The sequence below is a fragment of the Phyllobates terribilis genome, unplaced genomic scaffold, assembly GCF_046119375.1.
Source record: "Phyllobates terribilis strain yellow unplaced genomic scaffold, ASM4611937v1 Scaffold_171__1_contigs__length_4068163, whole genome shotgun sequence".
Taxonomy (NCBI): Eukaryota; Metazoa; Chordata; class Amphibia; order Anura; family Dendrobatidae; genus Phyllobates; species Phyllobates terribilis.
Window position 1 is genome coordinate 201263 of NW_027362931.1, and position 18322 is coordinate 219584.

General features: G+C 44.1%; 1 protein-coding gene across 1 annotated transcript; it reads left to right on the plus strand.

Moving 5' to 3' along the window:
- The first annotated feature begins 414 nt into the window (after positions 1 to 414).
- Positions 415 to 16766, plus strand: LOC141212349 (uncharacterized). The gene is made up of 4 exons (XM_073664906.1): positions 415 to 662; positions 7437 to 7619; positions 8401 to 8524; positions 15298 to 16766. The coding sequence occupies exons 1-4, from the start codon at positions 579 to 581 to the stop codon at positions 16668 to 16670; spliced, it is 1764 nt and encodes a 587-aa protein (XP_073521007.1). The 5' UTR covers positions 415 to 578; the 3' UTR covers positions 16671 to 16766.
- The last annotated feature ends 1556 nt before the right edge of the window (positions 16767 to 18322 follow it).

An 18322-nucleotide genomic window follows, 5' to 3' on the forward strand; every position in this document is an offset into this window, starting at 1 on the left:
GCTCTGATCACATCTACAAGACGTCACCGACCACGACCGATGGATCCTGTAACTAAGGCTCCGATCACATCTACAAGACATCACCCAACACTGATGGATCCGGTCTCTAGGCCTCTGGTCTCCCCCTGGAATCCCCTCAGTGCTGACGTCACACAGATCCTGTTCTGTCTCCAGGAATATAATCTGCGGGGAATGTTCTCTGCTCTGTATATAATGTCTCCTGGGCGCAGGTCTCTGTATAATGGCTGATAACAGAGAGAACAGAGATCCAGAAGAAGTATGAAGCGTCTGCTGCACTGAGGGGGAGGAGCTGTGGTGACGTCATCATTATCACAGGTCCTTCACCACTTCTCTCCTGAGCTCCGCCCCCTGATCACATGGCGGTGACGTCACCACAGGTCCTTCACCACTTCTCTCCTGAGCTCCGTCCCCTGATCACATGGTGGTGACGTCACCACAGGTCCTCCAGCTCTCAGTGCAGATCTCCGTCTTGGTTGTGTGCAGCTCTTGCTCTCTGTTATCAGCCGGCAGGACGAGATCCCTTCAGCTGATCCAGTATTCATCCCTCCTTCTCCTGAATGACCTCGAGGATGGACGAGGACGAGACCACCAGAAGATTATTACACTTCACCCTGGAGATCATCTCCCTGCTGAGCGGAGAGGTAACTCCTCTACATTTCTATCAGCTTTATTGTGTTATGTAACAAGTCCGACATCAGGTTTTGCTATCTGATCTGAGAGCAGCATGATGTGGGGGCAGAGACCCTGATTCCAGTGATCGGTCGCTTACTGGGCTGCTCTCTGCAGTTCTGATGAAATCCCTGTTTTTTCTGCTGTAGCTCTAGTAGTGCTATGAGCTCTGTATAGCTCCACCCACAGCCCTGATTGGCCGCTCTCTGTACACTGTGCATAGGCAGAAAGCTGCCAGTCAGTGGCAATAACTTAGTGACAGATTCCATTTAACCTCTTCATGACATTCACCGTACATGCAGCACCTGATGCAAGCAATCCAGAGTATTAGATCAGCGAAAAGTTGATGTCCCGTCCAGAGACAAGGTCAATTAGTGTAAAAAAAAAAACAACAACAAAGAAAGGAAAAATTATTAATTAAATACACATATTTACATAAAAATAAATAAAGTACACTTTTGGTATCGCTGTGTCCGGAACGACCCGATCTATAAAATTGTCCCACTAGTTAACCCCTTCAGGGAACACGGTAAAAAAAAAAAAAAAAGAAGCAAAAAACAATGCTTTATCACCATAGCGCCAAACAAAAAATGTAATAACACGTGATCAAAAAGGCGAATGTAAATAAAAATGGTATCGCTGAAAACACCATCTTGTCCCGCAAAAAACAAGCCGCCATACAGCTCCATCAGCTTAAAAATAAAAAAGTTATAGCTCTCAGAATAAAGCGATGAAAAAAAAATTGTTTTCTATAAAATAGCTTTTATTGTGTAAAAGCGGCAAAACATAGAAAAATGATATTAATGTGGTACCGCTGTAAACGTACTGACCCGAAGAATAAAGCTGCCTTATCAATTTTACCACACGCGGAACAGAATGAAAAAAAAAAACATAAAAAAAAATTCTGGAAGTTCTGTTTTTTGTTTATTCTGCCTCCCAAAAATTGAAATAGAAAGTGATCAAAAAATGTCACGTGCCTGAAAATGGCACCAATAAAAACGTCAACTCGTCCCGCAAAAAACAAGCTGTCACATGACTCTGTCGGCCAAAATATGGAAAAATTATAGCTCTCAAAATATGGCGATGCAAAAACTAGATTTAAAAAAAAAAAAAAATGCGTCTTTTAGTGTGTGACAGCTGTCAATCATAAAAACCTGATATCATTCTGGTATCACTGTAATCGCACCAACCCGAAGAATAAAGCCGTCTAATCACTTATACCGCATGAGGGACGGCGTAAAAAATAAACTCTAGGGTTAGGGTTGTGATGGGGTTAGGGCTGGGTTTGGGGTTAGGGTTGTGATGGGGTTGGGATTTTTTTCAAAAGTAAAAAAAAAAAAGATGAGGATATGGCGACTAGTGTTGAGCGCAAGTGCTCGCTACCTGAGTTTGCATCGGGTGCTCCGGTATGCACCGAGTATAGCGGGTGCTCGTGTCTCCGCCCCATATGCATTGTGGCCAAAAAAAACTCACGGGGATTGCCTGCCATGCACGAGCGATCCCCGCATGTTTTTTTTTGGGTGTCTAATAACCATGAAACATGCGAGCGGGGACTCGAGCACCCGCGATACATGGTGCATACCCGAGTACCTGATGCAAAATCATGTAGCGAGCACTAATGACAACTTATTCAATATGATGACCTAATATTATCAAATTCTGTGTCGTACCTCTGGGTTCAAAATGTTCACTATACCCCTTAATAAAATCCTTGAGGGGTCTAGTTTCCAAAATGGGGTCACTTGTGGGGGGTTTCCACTGTTTAGGCACATCACGGGCTCTCCAAACGCAACATGGCATCGCTAATTATTCAAGCAAATTTTACATTCAAAAAGTCAAATGGTGCTCCTTCCCTTCCAAGCCCTGCCGTGCGCCCAAACAGTGTTTTTTCCTCACATATGGGGTATCTGCGTGCTCAGGGGAAATTGCACAACAAATTTTGGGGTCCATTTTTTCCTGTTACCCCTGCGAAAAAAAAAAAATTGGGTCTAAAGTAACATTTTTGTGAAAAAAGTTAAATGTTAATTTTTTTCTTCCACATTTCAAAAATTCCTGTGAAGCACCTGAAGGGTTAATAAAGTTCTTGAATGTGGTTTTGAGCACCTTGAGGGGTGCAGTTTTTAGAATGGTGTCTCTTTTGGGTATTTTCTGTCATAAAGGCCCCTCAAAGTCACTTCAAATGTGATGTGGTCCCTAAAAAAATGGTTTTGTAAATTTTGTTGTAAAAATGAGAAATCGCTGGTCAACTTTTAACCCTTATAGCTCCCTAACAAAAAAAATTTTGGTTCCAAAATTGTGCTGATGTAAAGTAGACATGTGGGAAATGTTATTTATTAAGTATTTTGTGTGACATATCTCTCTGATTTAAGGGCATAAAAATTCAAATTTTGAAAATTGCTACATTTTCCAAATTTTCGCCAAATTTCCCTTTTTTTCACAAATAAACACAAGTGATATCGAAGAAATTTTACCACAATCATGAAGTACAATATGTCACGAAAAAACAGTCTCAGAATCAAGGGGATCCGTTGAAGCTCCAGAGTAATTACCTCATAAAGTGACAGTGGTCAGAATTGTAAAAATTGGCCCGGTCATTAACGTGCAGACCACCCTCGGGGGTAAAGGGGGTTAATATTAATGATATAACTTAATATTCAGAAGAATTAAAGGGGTATTCCCATCTCCAAGATCCTGTCCCTATAGGATACCGGATATATAGTGTGTTTCATATAAATGCTGTGTTTTTTTGTGTAAACTGTGCATTTTATATAAATGGTGAGACCTGCTGACAGGCAGCACAAAAAGGGTTAATCTTCCTCAAACAGGCTTGATCATGTGACCCAGCTCTGTTTAATATGCAGAAGCTTCTGGAAAAACGCCTCTGGGCAGTCAGCCAATGACTGCAGCTCTAACAGTCACATGGGAGTGGGAGGAGTTAAATCCTGTGAGGTAGTTAAGGATTGAAGAGGCAGTTGGTGGTCAGACATTTTGAGAAGAGGAAGCCATTTTGTAGGTGAAGGAGTTACCTACCTTCTCCCTGACTGCTGCGCTTAAAAAGGGGACAGACACAATAAGGGGAGCTGATAGTCTTCATATTAGGAAGAATTACCTCAGGGCAGAAACAGAGCACAGCGCTGAGGAAGAAATATTCAGATTTGATGAAACCAGAGGTTACCAGGATCTGCCTGTCTGCAGGTGCACAACAATATTCAACCATGAGTGTCATCCTGTACCTCAGCTCCCTACCGTTTGTGAATAAGGCATTGTGCCCACGATGCAGAAATGAAGCAGAAATTTTCCTGACCATTTCTGCATCTCCTTGCCAGAAAAATTCATGCAGATTCTATGTGCGTTTTTGATGCGTTTTTGACGCTTTTTTGATGCGTTTTTTGATGCGTTTTGTAAACGTTTTTTAAGCATTTTTGAAGCCAAATAAAGTTTGTGGAAAAAAAAAGGCCAATAATGTAATTTCCTAGTCAAACCCCTATTCACCATTTTGGAAGTATTCAGGATGCCACAAGAACTGCAGCCCCTGTAATTAATATAAAAAATATATATACACATACATACTCTATGCAGATATGTACGCGTGTGTATACATGGGCACCCCTCCCACACACACACACACTCCTCACCCAGTATCCAATTACGGCTCTTTCACACGTCAGAATCTCCGGTACGAATGGTGATGACTTTTTCCACACATACCGGAAACACACACATACCCATTTCAATGTATGCTTGGTCATGCATACGCCGTACAATAATCTTACATTTCAATGTATTTAAAAAAAAAAATGGGTGGGTTCACGTGTATTTTTAATAACCAGCTGAGGGAAAGCAGACGGCTGAGGGCTGATATAGTCTGGGAAGTAGCCAAGGATCATGGCCCCTTCCCTTGCTATTAATATCAGGCCGCAGCAGTTAGCTTAGCCTTTACTGTCCATTCTACAGGGGGACCCAAAAAAAAAATGACATAGTGTCCCCCTATAAATTGGAGCCAGCAAAGGCTCTGCGGACAGCTGTGACCTGATATTAATAGCCTAGAAAGGGGCCAAGGTTATAGACCCCCTCCCAGGCTATAATAACAGCCCTCAGCCGCCCCAGATTTTGCGCATCATATTTTTGCGCCAAATCTGACGCTTAGCCTCGCTCTTCCACGCTGCCCTGGTGCGGTGGCAGGGGGTAATAGTAGTGGGGTTCATGTCAGCACCAGCTGCCATAAAGCCCAGGTTAGTAATGAGGGGCGTCTATAAGACACCCCCATTACTAACCTACAAAGAGTTAAAAAGAAAAAACACACACTACACCCAGAAAAGAATTATTTATTTGAAATAAAACACACAATTTTATTTAATTATTAATTTACTAAAAAAAAATAATTACCTGTCCACGTTCCTGCGATGATCTCCAATGCACAGCTGTCACATCTGGAGATGTGACAGCTGTCATGGCTGCTGTAAGCTCACACTGCTGGGAACACGTCCGCTCCCGGCAGTGTGAGGCACTGACTGAGGTCACCAGAGTGCATTCAGTCAGCGCAGCTCCGGTGACCCCCCTTACGGCCCTGCTGTACCGTGGGAATTTCTCACGGTCAGCGGGGCCGTAAAGGAGGTCACCAGAGCAGCGCTGCCTGAAATCCGGTGAACTCACTTATGCAATGACGGGGCTGCTTTACGGCCCCTTCATTGTAGCGGTGGCAGCGGTTTAGAGCGGTCACATTTTATGTGGCTGCTCTAAACTGGAGATCTTCATGGGACACTCGTGGATTACTACGGAGGGGTAAGGATAAAATTGTGTTTTTTTATTTTATATTTTATTACAGGAGATTGAGGGCTTCGGGGAATTAGGTGTATAGGTGAGTATAGGTGTATTTTTTTTATTTTTTACTTTATTTTAGGTGGCGATCGGCGGGAACAGGTAATGTATAAACTAAATTTCTTTAGGCAACCACTGGCCACCAATGAAATGTATTTTTAAAATTAATTGGGGACCAAACAAAAAAAAAATGGGGACTTTAAATTAATAAAACAAAATAGGTTGCCAAAAAAAAAAAAAAATGGGGGCATACAAAAAATAAAAAATGTATAGGGGCAAAAATATAAACCTATGGGGGCCAAAAATAACATATGGGGTAGTTTTACGGACACATTAGGGCAATTTTAACAGCAGGATAAGGCTGATGGGAACTACTGCTCCCATCGAGCTGATCCTGCTGCCACTAGTGGACGGGGGACAGACATAGGCCGAAGGGAGTAGTAGTGTCACATAGACCTATGGCTGCCTGCACGCAGACACCCGCTGACAACCGCAGACACCGCACAGAGCCCATGCTGACACCGCGCAGGTTTCCAGCGCAGACACCCGCAGACACCAGTCATGACCGGGACATTCAGGTCCATCTTGTACCACCCCTGGTGCTCAGCCATGATCCAGGAAGACAGGAATGGTATGGGATTCTCGTCTTCCTGGATTTATGGGATGGCTGGAACGCCCCCGCATGAGGTCACTTCCCATTTGCTGCAGTCTTGTGTTCCAAAATCGCAGCAAATCCACTTTAATTCTGCAAGTAGTTTTACATATTTGCAGATTTGAAGCGTTCCAATGCAAGTCAATGGCGGCGAAAACGCAGCGCTTCTGCAAAATAATTGGTGGTGCTGCGTTTTTTTTCCCCATGAAAAACGGAAGTGGAAATTAGAGCAGCATGTGCAGAGCACACGCGGATTATCATTGGGGGACATGGCGGGCCTTCTACCAAGCGTTTCTGCAGCGTTTTTGCTGCTGCAGAAACGCTTCAAAAACGCATCGTGGGCACACAGCCTAAGAATTTGACCCATTATCCCCAGTAAAGGGACTTCTGTTTAAGTTCTTTAGGCTTCTTTATGACTGGGGCTCGGGTGCACAGACTACTACCACCATCATCACCCTCTACCTGGAGGCATTTACTGGAAAAATATTATATTGTGGAGTTTAATTTGAGAAGAGAGGACTCTTCTGACAGAAAACTGTCCACAGCGAGATACATTGTATACTGCGAGGAGTGCAGCCCCCTGCCATACACCACATGAGATTACCACACTTGTGCACACTTAAAGGGGTACTCCCATCTCCAAGATCCTATCCCAATATGTAGTAGGTGTAATAATAGGAATATTAGCAAATACCTTCAATTAGAAATGTAGTATAGTATTTTTGATTCGCCACTTACCTCATGTGCAGAGCATCGCAGGACCTTAGGTATCCATGGTTACGTCCACTGATAAAATCACAGTTAGTTGGCTAGCTGCTAGTGGTCGTAACCATGGATACCTAAGGTCCTGCGATGCTCTGCACATGGGGTAAGAGAGCTAGCGAACCAAAAATACTATACTACATTTCTAATTGAAGGTATTTGCTAATATTATTATTATTATTACACCTACTACATATTGGGATGGGATCTTGGAGATGGGAGGACCCCTTTAACTGAAAAAAAACAAAAGAAATGAACTGGAATATAAATGAGTGTACATGCAGCATGTAAGAGCGTGTTCACACATGGCCCAAATAGGGTCACCGTGTAATTTTGATCAAAATTAAAGTCAAACTAGTAAGAATTGAAAAAATTGGCCTAATCAGAAAGGTGAAAACAGTCTCGTGGGTGAAAGTGTTAATAGGAACCTGTAATTAGGTTTTGGGTTAGAAAGCCACAACTATTTCATTATCTCTCTGGGGTTTTGTGTTTTACCACTTTTCTCCATACACAGGATTACACAATAGTGAGGAAGACACCGGGGGAGGGTGTGACTCCCATCATCCATCTCCAGGAGTCAGGAGGGCGGAGCCAGAGCCCCATCACAGAGCCTCCCCCGCACCCCCCGATACATGAGAGGAAGAAAAAGAAGATCCTAGAGCTCAGCAACAAGATGATTGAGCTGCTGAGCGGAGAGGTGACTGCTGGGACATTATACAGGACAGCACTGGAGGATTCTGGGTGATGAGCGGAGAGGTGACTGCTGGAACATTATACAGGACAGCACTGGAGGATTCTGGGTGATGAGCGGAGAGGTGACTGCTGGGACATTATACAGGACTGCACTGGAGGATTCTGGGTGATGACCGGAGAGGTGACTGCTGGGACATTATACAGGACAGCACTGGAGGATTCTGGGTGATGACCGGAGAGGTGACTGCTGGGACATTATACGGGACAGCACTGGAGGATGCTGGGTGATGAGTGGAGAGGTGACTGCTGGGACATTATACAGGACAGCACTGGAGGATTCTGGGTGATGACCGGAGAGGTGACTGCTGGGACATTATACAGGACGGCACTGGAGGATTCTGGGTGATGAGCGGAGAGGTGACTGCTGGGACATTATACAGGACCGCACTGGAGGATTCTGGGTGATGAGCGGAGAGGTGACTGCTGGGACATTATACAGGACAGCACTGGAGGATTCTGGGTGATGACCGGAGAGGTGACTGCTGGGACATTATACAGGACAGCACTGGAGGATTCTAGGTGATGAGCGGAGAGGCGACTGCTGGGACATTATACAGGACAGCACTGGAGGATTCTGGGTGATGACCGGAGAGTTGACTGCTGGGACATTATACAGGATAGCACTGGAGGATTCTGGGTGATGGATGAGCGGAGAGGTGACTGCTGGGACATTATACAGGACAGCACTGGAGGATTCTGGGTGATGACGGTGTCGTTGTTGTCAGGTTCCTATAAGGTGTCAGGACGTCGCTGTCTATCTCTCCATGGAGGAGTGGGAGTATCTAGAAGGACACCAGGATCGGTACCAGGAGGTGATGATGGAGGAGCTCCGGCCTCTGACATCACCAGGTGAGAGGAGACTCTTGTTGGCTCCGGTGGATGTGATGACGTCTCTCGGCCTTTTCTGGTTATTAAAAATAGAAGGGACCCCCACATCATTATTTTGGGAGGGGGTCACCCCTTGTTAATAACCAGTAAAGGCTACGCAGATGTTAATATTAATCCCCTGGGAAGATCTATGTTAATTAATGTTTATTACCCGCTTCCCAGACTATAAGCATCAGCTGTCCGCTTTCCCCCTTTGCTTTTTTTACTTTCAATTCTTTAATTATTAGCTAAATCCATGTACAGCAGCTCCACACGCCCTGCACTGATGATATATCTCACTGACTCATTTCTATCTTTCTAGATCTATAAAAAATGTTTTATTAGTTAGAAAATTAGCCTGAAATGTCAGAGAATGACCGTCTGTAAAAGCTGATGTTATAAACGCGTTTGATACGGATGTCATACAGATGCGAGACAGGTGAGAGAAGTCGCATCGTACTCGCAAGACAATCATCCTACTGTTCAGGAATATCTACAAAAAACTGCCTGTAAACAGTGGGTTAACAGGTAAAACCACCCTCCATCTAAGGATCTGGTATATTGAAAATGCAATCATATTCAAATCAGATGGGGCTTACCCATGTAAGCAATGGGGATTAGCGTGCGGCTCTGAACGCCCACTGTTTACAGGCAGTTTTTTGTAGATGGTTATGTGTCATTTATTACTAACTTTTTGATATCATACTACTTTCCATCTGCTGTTTGATACTACTCTGTTAAACTTTATATATACCGTTGTTTTGAGGGCATGAGGATTTAAGTACCCCTGTGGCTCTGTTTATGTGACTCCTACCCCGAATGACTTACTATTTATATATATATATATTTTTTATCTATATTTTAAATGATCAAATAAATATGTGTTTTTAATCACTAATAAACATAGAATTACTGGTTCTGAGAGACGAGTCTCATATATAGACCGATACACGGCAGGTCATGTATTCAGTCTCTGTGTCTCCACAGATGGATCCAGGAGGAGAAATCCACCAGAGAGATGTCCCCATCCTCTGTATCCCCAGGACTGTCCAGAGGAGAATCACAGCATCCCGGAGGATCATCAGGTAGACGACACTGAAGTCCCCACAACATCTGACCATGAAGTGATGGGACCTGAGCTCATCTTACATTGTTCTTTTTAGGGTGAAGATCTGATTGATATTAAGGTTGAGGTTATACATGGAGCAGAAGAGGCGACCGCAATATGGGCCGATCAGCAGGGTGAGGAGGGGAGACTGTCATGTCTGTTCTGTGGTCACCTACTACTACTCCCATGATTTCATCATAACATGTGGTAGATCACTCACACGGAGGTAGACACAGGTACACTGTTTCTTTAAAAACTTCTGGTTGGTTTATTAAAATGCAGCATAAACCAACACTGAGTCCATAAAAGAAATCACGGCCCTTTGGCCAAAAGAGGAAAACAAAGCAAAATGGTAACACAAAAGCACAGTCTTTGTGATAGCAGGGATCCCCCTGCTGAGAGTTCAGCAACTCCACTTGGTTCAGGAAAAACAAACACAAGATCCTCTCTGGAGCTAGCTTCTCCAGACACTGAACACTGAATTCCTCAGTAGGACTTGTATTTAAACCAAAGACCACACTCTGAGATGGAGATATGGTGAATGACCTCCCACCCTTCACAATGATCATTCACAAAAAACACTCCCTTTTAACATGGAAGTTTAACCTCTTTAAGCAAATAACATGTTGAAGCAAATTTCATGGTTTCAATTCACAGAAGCTAATAGCCTCCGTGAAATATATCTTCCCTCTATCACTTTACCAGTAACTTTGTCACACATGACACAATCTATTCTGTTACTGTGTGTTTCCTACAGATGGATTCAGGAGGAGAAATCCACCAGAGAGATGTCTCCGTCCTCTGTATCCCCAGGACTGTCCAGAAGAGAATCACAACATCCCGGAGGATCATCAGGTAGACGGTGCTGAGCCCTGTACCGGATCTGTATATGGGGGACATTTCTGATTGAGGTCATAGATGTCACAGATTTTGGTGGTTTCTTGTATTGTGCTGATTGTTACATCTGATATATCAGGAGGAAGATCCGACTAAGAATAAAGTGAAGGATGAGACAGAAGAAGAAGCGATGACGAGGGGGGATCAGCCGTGTGTGAGTGACGGGAAGGAGGAGATTCCGGTAGATGTTTTCACAGGTATGTAATAATGACCGGTGTGTGATGATGATGATGACCGACGTGTGATGATGATGATGATGATGATGATGATGACCGGTGTGTGATATCGTGTGGAGTCTCCGGTGCAGTGAAGCTTTATCCGCTGTCCACATCACAGCAGAAGCGTCCGGTGATGGCGCGGCTGCTCCTGTAGAGTCCGGCTGTGCACTGATGAATACCGGGGCCGCCTTCACACCTCTTCTTAATGATTTAGGAATCACATATTAGTTTTCCTTTACCTTCTATAATATTCCTTCCATCCTTTACGTCCATATTTTTCTTCCACAAGTCCGTGCTGCCATATAAATGACTGAGCTTGTGCTCCAGGTTATGAATCTCCCCGTCCTATGGATCTCGGTGATGTAGCAGCCTCTGCCTGGTGCTGACGAGTGACGACACATGTCACATGTAGAGTCGTCCTACCTGTCGCCTCTGTTTGCTTCCCACTGCCTCCTACACTGAGGCTGGCGTTCTGGTCCCTCCTCATCCAGGCCGGCCGCCCGGTGGCATGAAGACCCCTATGGTAAGTCAGTAAGTGCCATGCTATGGAGGTGTGGGTCAGACATACGGCTGTCGTCCCTCTGCCACGATGGAGGCCATCTTGGATGTAGGAGGACCAGAACACCGGTCTCAGTCGGAGACAAGCGAAGGACACCAGGTAGGTGACAGTACATGACAGATGTTTAGTCCTCTGTGCCGGGTGGAGAATTGCTTCATCATAAAGGGATTAGGAGCTCGTATCTACAAACAGCTGCGATGGCCGCATCTAGAGTTGTCATTATCTGACAGTCATGTTGGGTTTTGAGACCTGGTCCAATCAACATATAAACATGGAGACTAAATACTGCCCAGAGGGGGCGCCCTTCACCATGCACGGATTATATCCCCTGTCAGCGTCTCATTTATGGTGAATATTGTAATATGGAGAGATTCACTATATGGAGAATAGTATTGGGCCACACGCATTAATCACTGCATTCTGGCTTCTCCTTCAGGCCCTGTTGTCCCCCCGGTGTATAACATCCAGCCCTGTCCCACCCCCCAGTATATAACATGTGGCTCCTCGGTATGTATTGGTTACAATTTCAACTGCTGGGTATATAGATCCTAGGGGGCATACTCAGGGGGTGATATGTGCAGGACAGGCCAGATGTTATACAGGGGTTATATTCACAATAACCAGGGTGTACTTTATTATAAGAGCACATTGTGATTTTTGGGAACGTCCCTTTAGAAGAATCTTCACTCTCGGTCTCTCCAGACAAGATGTCGTCTAGGAATCGTCCCACCATCTGAGCCTCTAACGTGAATAAATAATTCTCTTTCCAACAGTAAAATACATAAATTACCAAAAGAAGGTAAGAAGACGTCCTCATCCAGGTTCCGAAAGTTTTAAGTTGTTTTTTTTTACCAATAAATTGGATGAAATTCTTTTTCCGACAAGAATTGTTACCAAAGAAAGAAACTGCTGCTCAGATTCCCGGCCGTTCCTCCGACATTTATGAATGACATGATAACCGGGTGTCACCGTTCTCCATACATGTGTCCCCACACTTCTGACACTCAGCACTGATTGGACAATGTAGGGGAACAATGGTAACGCCCAGTTGTCAGTATTTTCTTACATTTATAGGGTGAATAGCAGAAGAACTGCGCAGCTTAGTGACCAATAACATTATGACTCCGGAAATGAGAGGACGAGAAAGTAAAAAAATCAATAAAATAATGTATCTGTAAGGCCGATAATGGGGGAAATGATTTACAGATAAAATGACCAAACAACTTACAATCCTAGAATGTTCTGGTTGGAGGGGACCACCTCCAGGGTCCCCGTATCCAGCCCCCTGCTCAATGCAGGACTCACCATCTCAGACAGATGTCTGTCCGGCCTCTGTTGGATTGTTTCTTCCATTCTTGATCGTTTATTTCTCATTACTGACCTCGCTGTATGAGGAGCTTTTTTGTGGGGGATGAGTTGTATTACTCATCTTGTTACTTTATCATCTTTATTCTGCTGTTATTTTTTAGAATTTTTCTCTCTTCATGAGCTGCACAAGTTGAGTGATAAAACGACCGTCCACCCTGAGACTGAGAAGTGACTATACGGTTATCATATATAGACTCCCTTCCTTGTGTCCTCCATTTGCCTCCTGTAACGGTGAACCGATGGAGGAAACCTGGCAGGTCCTAATAATAAGGCTCTTAGGCTGTGTGCCCACGTAGCGTTTTTCAAGCGTTTTTGATGCGGAATTTCCGCAGCGGAAACGCTTGTAAAACGCTTGGTAACCCGCACCCCATGGTCCCCAATGGGATTCCGCAAGTTCTATGCACATGCTGCGGATTTTTCCGCAGCGTTTATGCTGCGTTCAAAAATCCGCAGCATGTCATTTAATTTTGCGTTTCCGCAAGCAGAATTGCTTTTGTCCAATGCATAAAAAACGCAAGGCAATTCCGCATGTGGAAAACGCGTGATAAACGCGCGAAAAATGCGCGATAAACGCGTGCGGAATTCCGCATGCGTTTTTCCGGGAGAGGACTTGCAGAAATGAAGCAGAAATTTTCTGCTTCATAAATGCAACGTGGGCACATAGCCTAACACACAGTCTCCATACAGCCGGTCCCAGAGGTTTCCCGGCTTCCATCTTTTTACCACTGTACAGTGATCTGGACTTACAGCACAGACACCGGGGCTGCTCCACATAGTAGTGCTGGCTGGTAGAGCGAGCTGGCAAAAGAAGGTCGACATGTCAGATCTGACCCAAAGATGGCAGGTGCTAGACAATCAAGAAGCGGGACGAGGTCAGAATCAGGAAGCCGAGTAAGGCTGAGCTCACACGATGCGTTTTTAATGCGTTTCCGCGGCGTTTTTGCAGTTGCGTAAACGCCGCGGAAACGCATTAAAAACGCATGGTAGAAGGGCAGCAATGTTCCCCAATTGAAATCCGCATGAGCTGTGCCCATGATGCGGATTTTTCCGCAACGTAAATGCTGCGCTCAAAAATCCGCAGCATGTCAATTAATTTTGCGTCAACGCGGCGTTTTTGCCGCCATTGACTTGCATTAGAACGCGCCAATTCCGCAAGACTGCATCTGTACTTGCGTAATTGGTGCGTTCTAATGTGCCATTAAAAAAGCTGTAAAACAAGAATAAAATAAAAAATAAATGTATACTTACCTTCTGTCGGCCCGCGCACCGCTCTTGCTTGGTTCCCGGCACTTTGCAGTGAAGGACCTGCGCTGACGTCAGAGTCATGTGACGGGTCACGTGACGCTGACGTCGGCAGGTCTTTCAATTCAAAGTTGCCGGCGAGGGAGAACGGATTGAGCGGGACACCGGGGGCCATCGGAGGGTAAAGTATACATTATTTTTTATTTTTACCACTCTCTCGAGTCACACTATATAAATCCATGCTGTTTGTATGGATTTATATAGTGTGACCTAGTTGTCACAAGCAATTTCCAGGTGATGCTAAAATCGCCTGGAAAGCGCTTGTCAATCCACATGCGGAAATGCATGTGGAAACGCATGTGAATTCGCATGTATTCTGCAGGAAAAACGCATGCACAATCTGCATGCGTTTTTTCTGCCAGGGAGATGCAGAAATAATGCAGAAATTTTCTGCTTCATTTCTGCATCGTGTGCACATACCCTAAGAATGGTCCTGTAGATGGAGGCCAAAGTCATCCCGGGGTATTATGGAAGCCAGACAAGGTTACCAAAGACAAACAGGAGCAATGAAAGCAGGTGCAGAATACATCTGTAACTGGTGACGCCCCGCAGACTGCTGGGAGATTAATAGGATGTGGCGCTGCCCCATAGGTCACAGCACAGGAAAGGCAGGGGAGGGTGGGGTAGACGTATTACTGCACTCCCCATACCACTGCACTGGCCGTCCTGGAAGCCGGGGGAAGAGACCACCGATCTGAGGGGGCAGCGGAGGGCAGAGGACCCCATAGGGGACTGTACAGGGAAATGTGTAGTGTTCAGTCCCGGGGTGGAGGGTCGCTGTAACTGCGGTAATACAACTAATCCAAGCCAATAACAATATATTTATTTCATTTTCTTTTAGGACTTTTCTACAATAAATACTTTGTTTCTTTTCAGACATTTTTGTGTTACCAAATCCTGGCGCCATAAACCATAAGCGATGTATTGTTACATGGTGACAGTATTCCTCATTGTTCCCATATAATATACACAACGTCCTGATCAGTCTTTATTACACAAGAATAAGAGGACACTTTTCTACACTGAGGGCATGATGGGAAGCTTGAGAGAGTGAAATGGCACTGGTGGTACATTAAGGGGGTAAATCCTGATGACAGGTTCCCTTTAAGAACTGTCTATTTTCTGTCTAATCTCTGCCACCCCTGACTTGTGCCAATGTCACCAGTTTATAAGTGTCATTCACTTTACCCGCCATTGTGTTAATGTGATGGCATGTAGTTGTCCTCCTTATTACCGGTACTTTCACTGACGAGGGTCTTCATTATTAGATGTGATTTTTTTTTTCTATCTTTCATCCTTATAGGAAATCCTTGTGGGAATAACGGTTTGTCACTAAACTGTAAAAAAGAAGATATCAGGAAGCACTCTAATGGAGAAAACCCCATCACCCTTCCTGCTCCTCCTGGACTTCACAGCACTTCACCTTCTTATAATCCTCCTGATCATGAGGAATCATCACCTGAGCAATCTCACATTATTACCAAAAGTCCAGGGGGCAAAGTGGATTCAAGATTTCAGTGTGACAAGCAACTTACTAAAAGCTCAGCTCAGACACAAAGAAAACACAAAGGAGAAAAGCCATACTCCTGTTCAGAATGTGGGAAATGCTTTACATATAAAACAAAACTTGTTATACATCAGAGAATTCACACAGGAGAGAAGCCATATTCCTGTTCAGAATGTGGGAAATGCTTTACAGAGAAATCAAAATGTGTTAGACATGAGAGAATTCACACAGGAATAAAGCCATTTTCATGTTTGGAATGTGGGAAGGCCTTCCCAGGTAAATGGAGTCTTTCTACCCATCAGAGAATTCACACAGGAGAGAAGCCATATTCATGTTCAGAATGTGGGAAATGCTTTACAGATAAAGGGAATCTTATTACACATCAGAGAATTCACACAGGAGAGAAGCTGTATTCATGTTCAGAATGTGGGAAATGCTTTACATGTAAATCAAGATTTATTACACATCAGAGAATTCACACAGGAGAAAAACCATTTTCATGTTCAGTATGTGGGAAATGCTTTACAGATAAAGGGACTCTTATTAGACATCAGAAAACTCACACAGGAGAGAAGCCGTATTCCTGTTCAGAATGTGGGAAATGCTTTACATATAAATCAAATTGTGTTAAACATGAGAGAATTCACACAGGAGAAAAGACATTTTCATGTTCGGAATGTGGGAAGGCCTTCACAGGTAAAGGGAGTCTTGTGTTGCACAAGAGAAGTCACACTGGGGAGAAGCTGTATTCCTGTTCAGAATGTGGGAAATGCTTTACAGAGAAATCAAAATGTGTTATACATGAGAGAATTCACACAGGAGAAAAGTCATTTTCATGTTCAGTATGTGGGAAATACTTTATTGATAAAAAGACTCTTATTAGACATCAGAAAACTCAAACAGGAGAGAAGCCATATTCCTGTTCAGAATGTGGGAAATGCTTTACAGATAAAATGAATCTTATTAAACATCAGAAAATTCATACAGGAGAAAAGCCATTTTCATGTTTGGAATGTGGGAAGGCCTTCACAGGTAAATTAAGTCTTGTGATGCACGAGAGAAGTCACACTGGGGAGAAGCTGTATTCATGTTCACTATGTGGGAAATCTTTTGTAAATAAATCGTATCTTGTTAGACATGAGGGAAGTCATACAGGAAAGAAACTGTAATCATGTACACTGTGTGTTTTAAAATTTTTAATAAAATTGCTCAGAATAATGAGTACACCCCCTTTGATAAGTAAGATTGTCATTAATATCTCACTGAATACCAGAACAATTTCTAAAATTGTCCTTTCCCCATGACCAGCGCCACACGAGAGAGGGAATTCACCCAATAAGGACAGGAAGCGTACTGAGTAAGAGGGCTGCACCTCTACCCCGCATCATTTTGGTTTCCTGTCCATGAGGGAACCTGAAGCTGAAGAATCAGGAGAGGAAAGTTAAAGGAGAAACTTACCCAGGCCTTGCCTGGAAGAAAGGCTCCTTGTCTATAGTGCCGGTCTAGGGTCCTGGAAGCGCCACCGCTGGTCACTTGAGGGCTCATGTAGATGCAAGCGCCGAAGTCCTTTTGGATGCTTGCTGGCTCCAACAATGTCCCAGGCTTGCGCATGTGCAGGACGCCCTGGGATTGGTGCGCCCTGATGAAGAGCATGCCGGAGACTTCTGACCTGAAGTGTTGGATTTAACTTCTAGGGGGTCTGGAGAAGGCATGCACAAGGGTGTGCGGGAGTTGCTGTGGCTGGTCCCTCTTTCAAAATCACGCCTGACTGCCAAAAGAGTGGGTTTTCTCTGGCTCTCCTTCCCCACGTGATATGGAGGAACGGCAGTGCCAGGATCAGAGTTCACGCAGCAATGGCAGTCTCATGAGTTGCAGAAGTGACAGTACCACCAAACACGAATAATGGTGTGATTTGATCCAGCCTATGAATCTGGTACCCTTATTAAACTCCAGAATGCTGACTGATCTTTGAGAAATTTCACCATGGTAATTAAGTCCCTTTTTCTTGTCTCTAATTACTAGGAACGGCTTAAGAAATGTGGCACAAAAGAATAAGGAGTGAACCCTTTGTAGGGATAAGTTACCTGACTTGTGGCAGAAAAGACTGTGCAGATTGTGTACAGAAAACCGCATGTGAAGAATCCACTAACTTCATGGATTTGAGATCCGTGATCAGGGTACAAGTTAAGGATTCCCTTGAGACCCTTATTCATAAAAAAAGGAATAGAAAAGGAAGGAAGGGGTCCAAAAAATTATCACCTGATTTAGATGAATCTATAAAGTCGGAAGGTGAATGTGGATTGGATTCTTGTTCCTTTTCATTCTTTAATGGCGATACAGGGGGTAGGCCATGCTTTCCTATAAAAGTCGCAGATAGGTTGATTAAGGCTGTGAGAGCTACCATGGGCATCTCGGATGCTAAGACCCCCAAATCCATACAAGAGTTCATGTTTTGTGGATTAGAGCAAAAAAAAAAGAGGCGCATATTTCTAATTAATGAAAAGATTCAGGCTCTCATTAAGAGAGAAAAACGAAGAGAAATGGTTCACTACCATCATCTTCTAAGAGAAGATGCCAAAACAAGACTCATGGAATAATATCCCAAAGATAGACGTAGCAGTGGCCAATTCATCCAGAAAATCTACCTTGCCTTTTGAGGATGTGGGTATTCTGAAAGACCATCTGGATAGAAAGGCAGATGGTTACTTAAGACACACCTGGGAGTCCTCGGTGGGTGCCCTGAAGCCAGCGGTCTCTACGACCTGTACAGCCAGATCTATGATTATCTGGTTGCAACAACTAGAAGGTCAACCGAAGGATA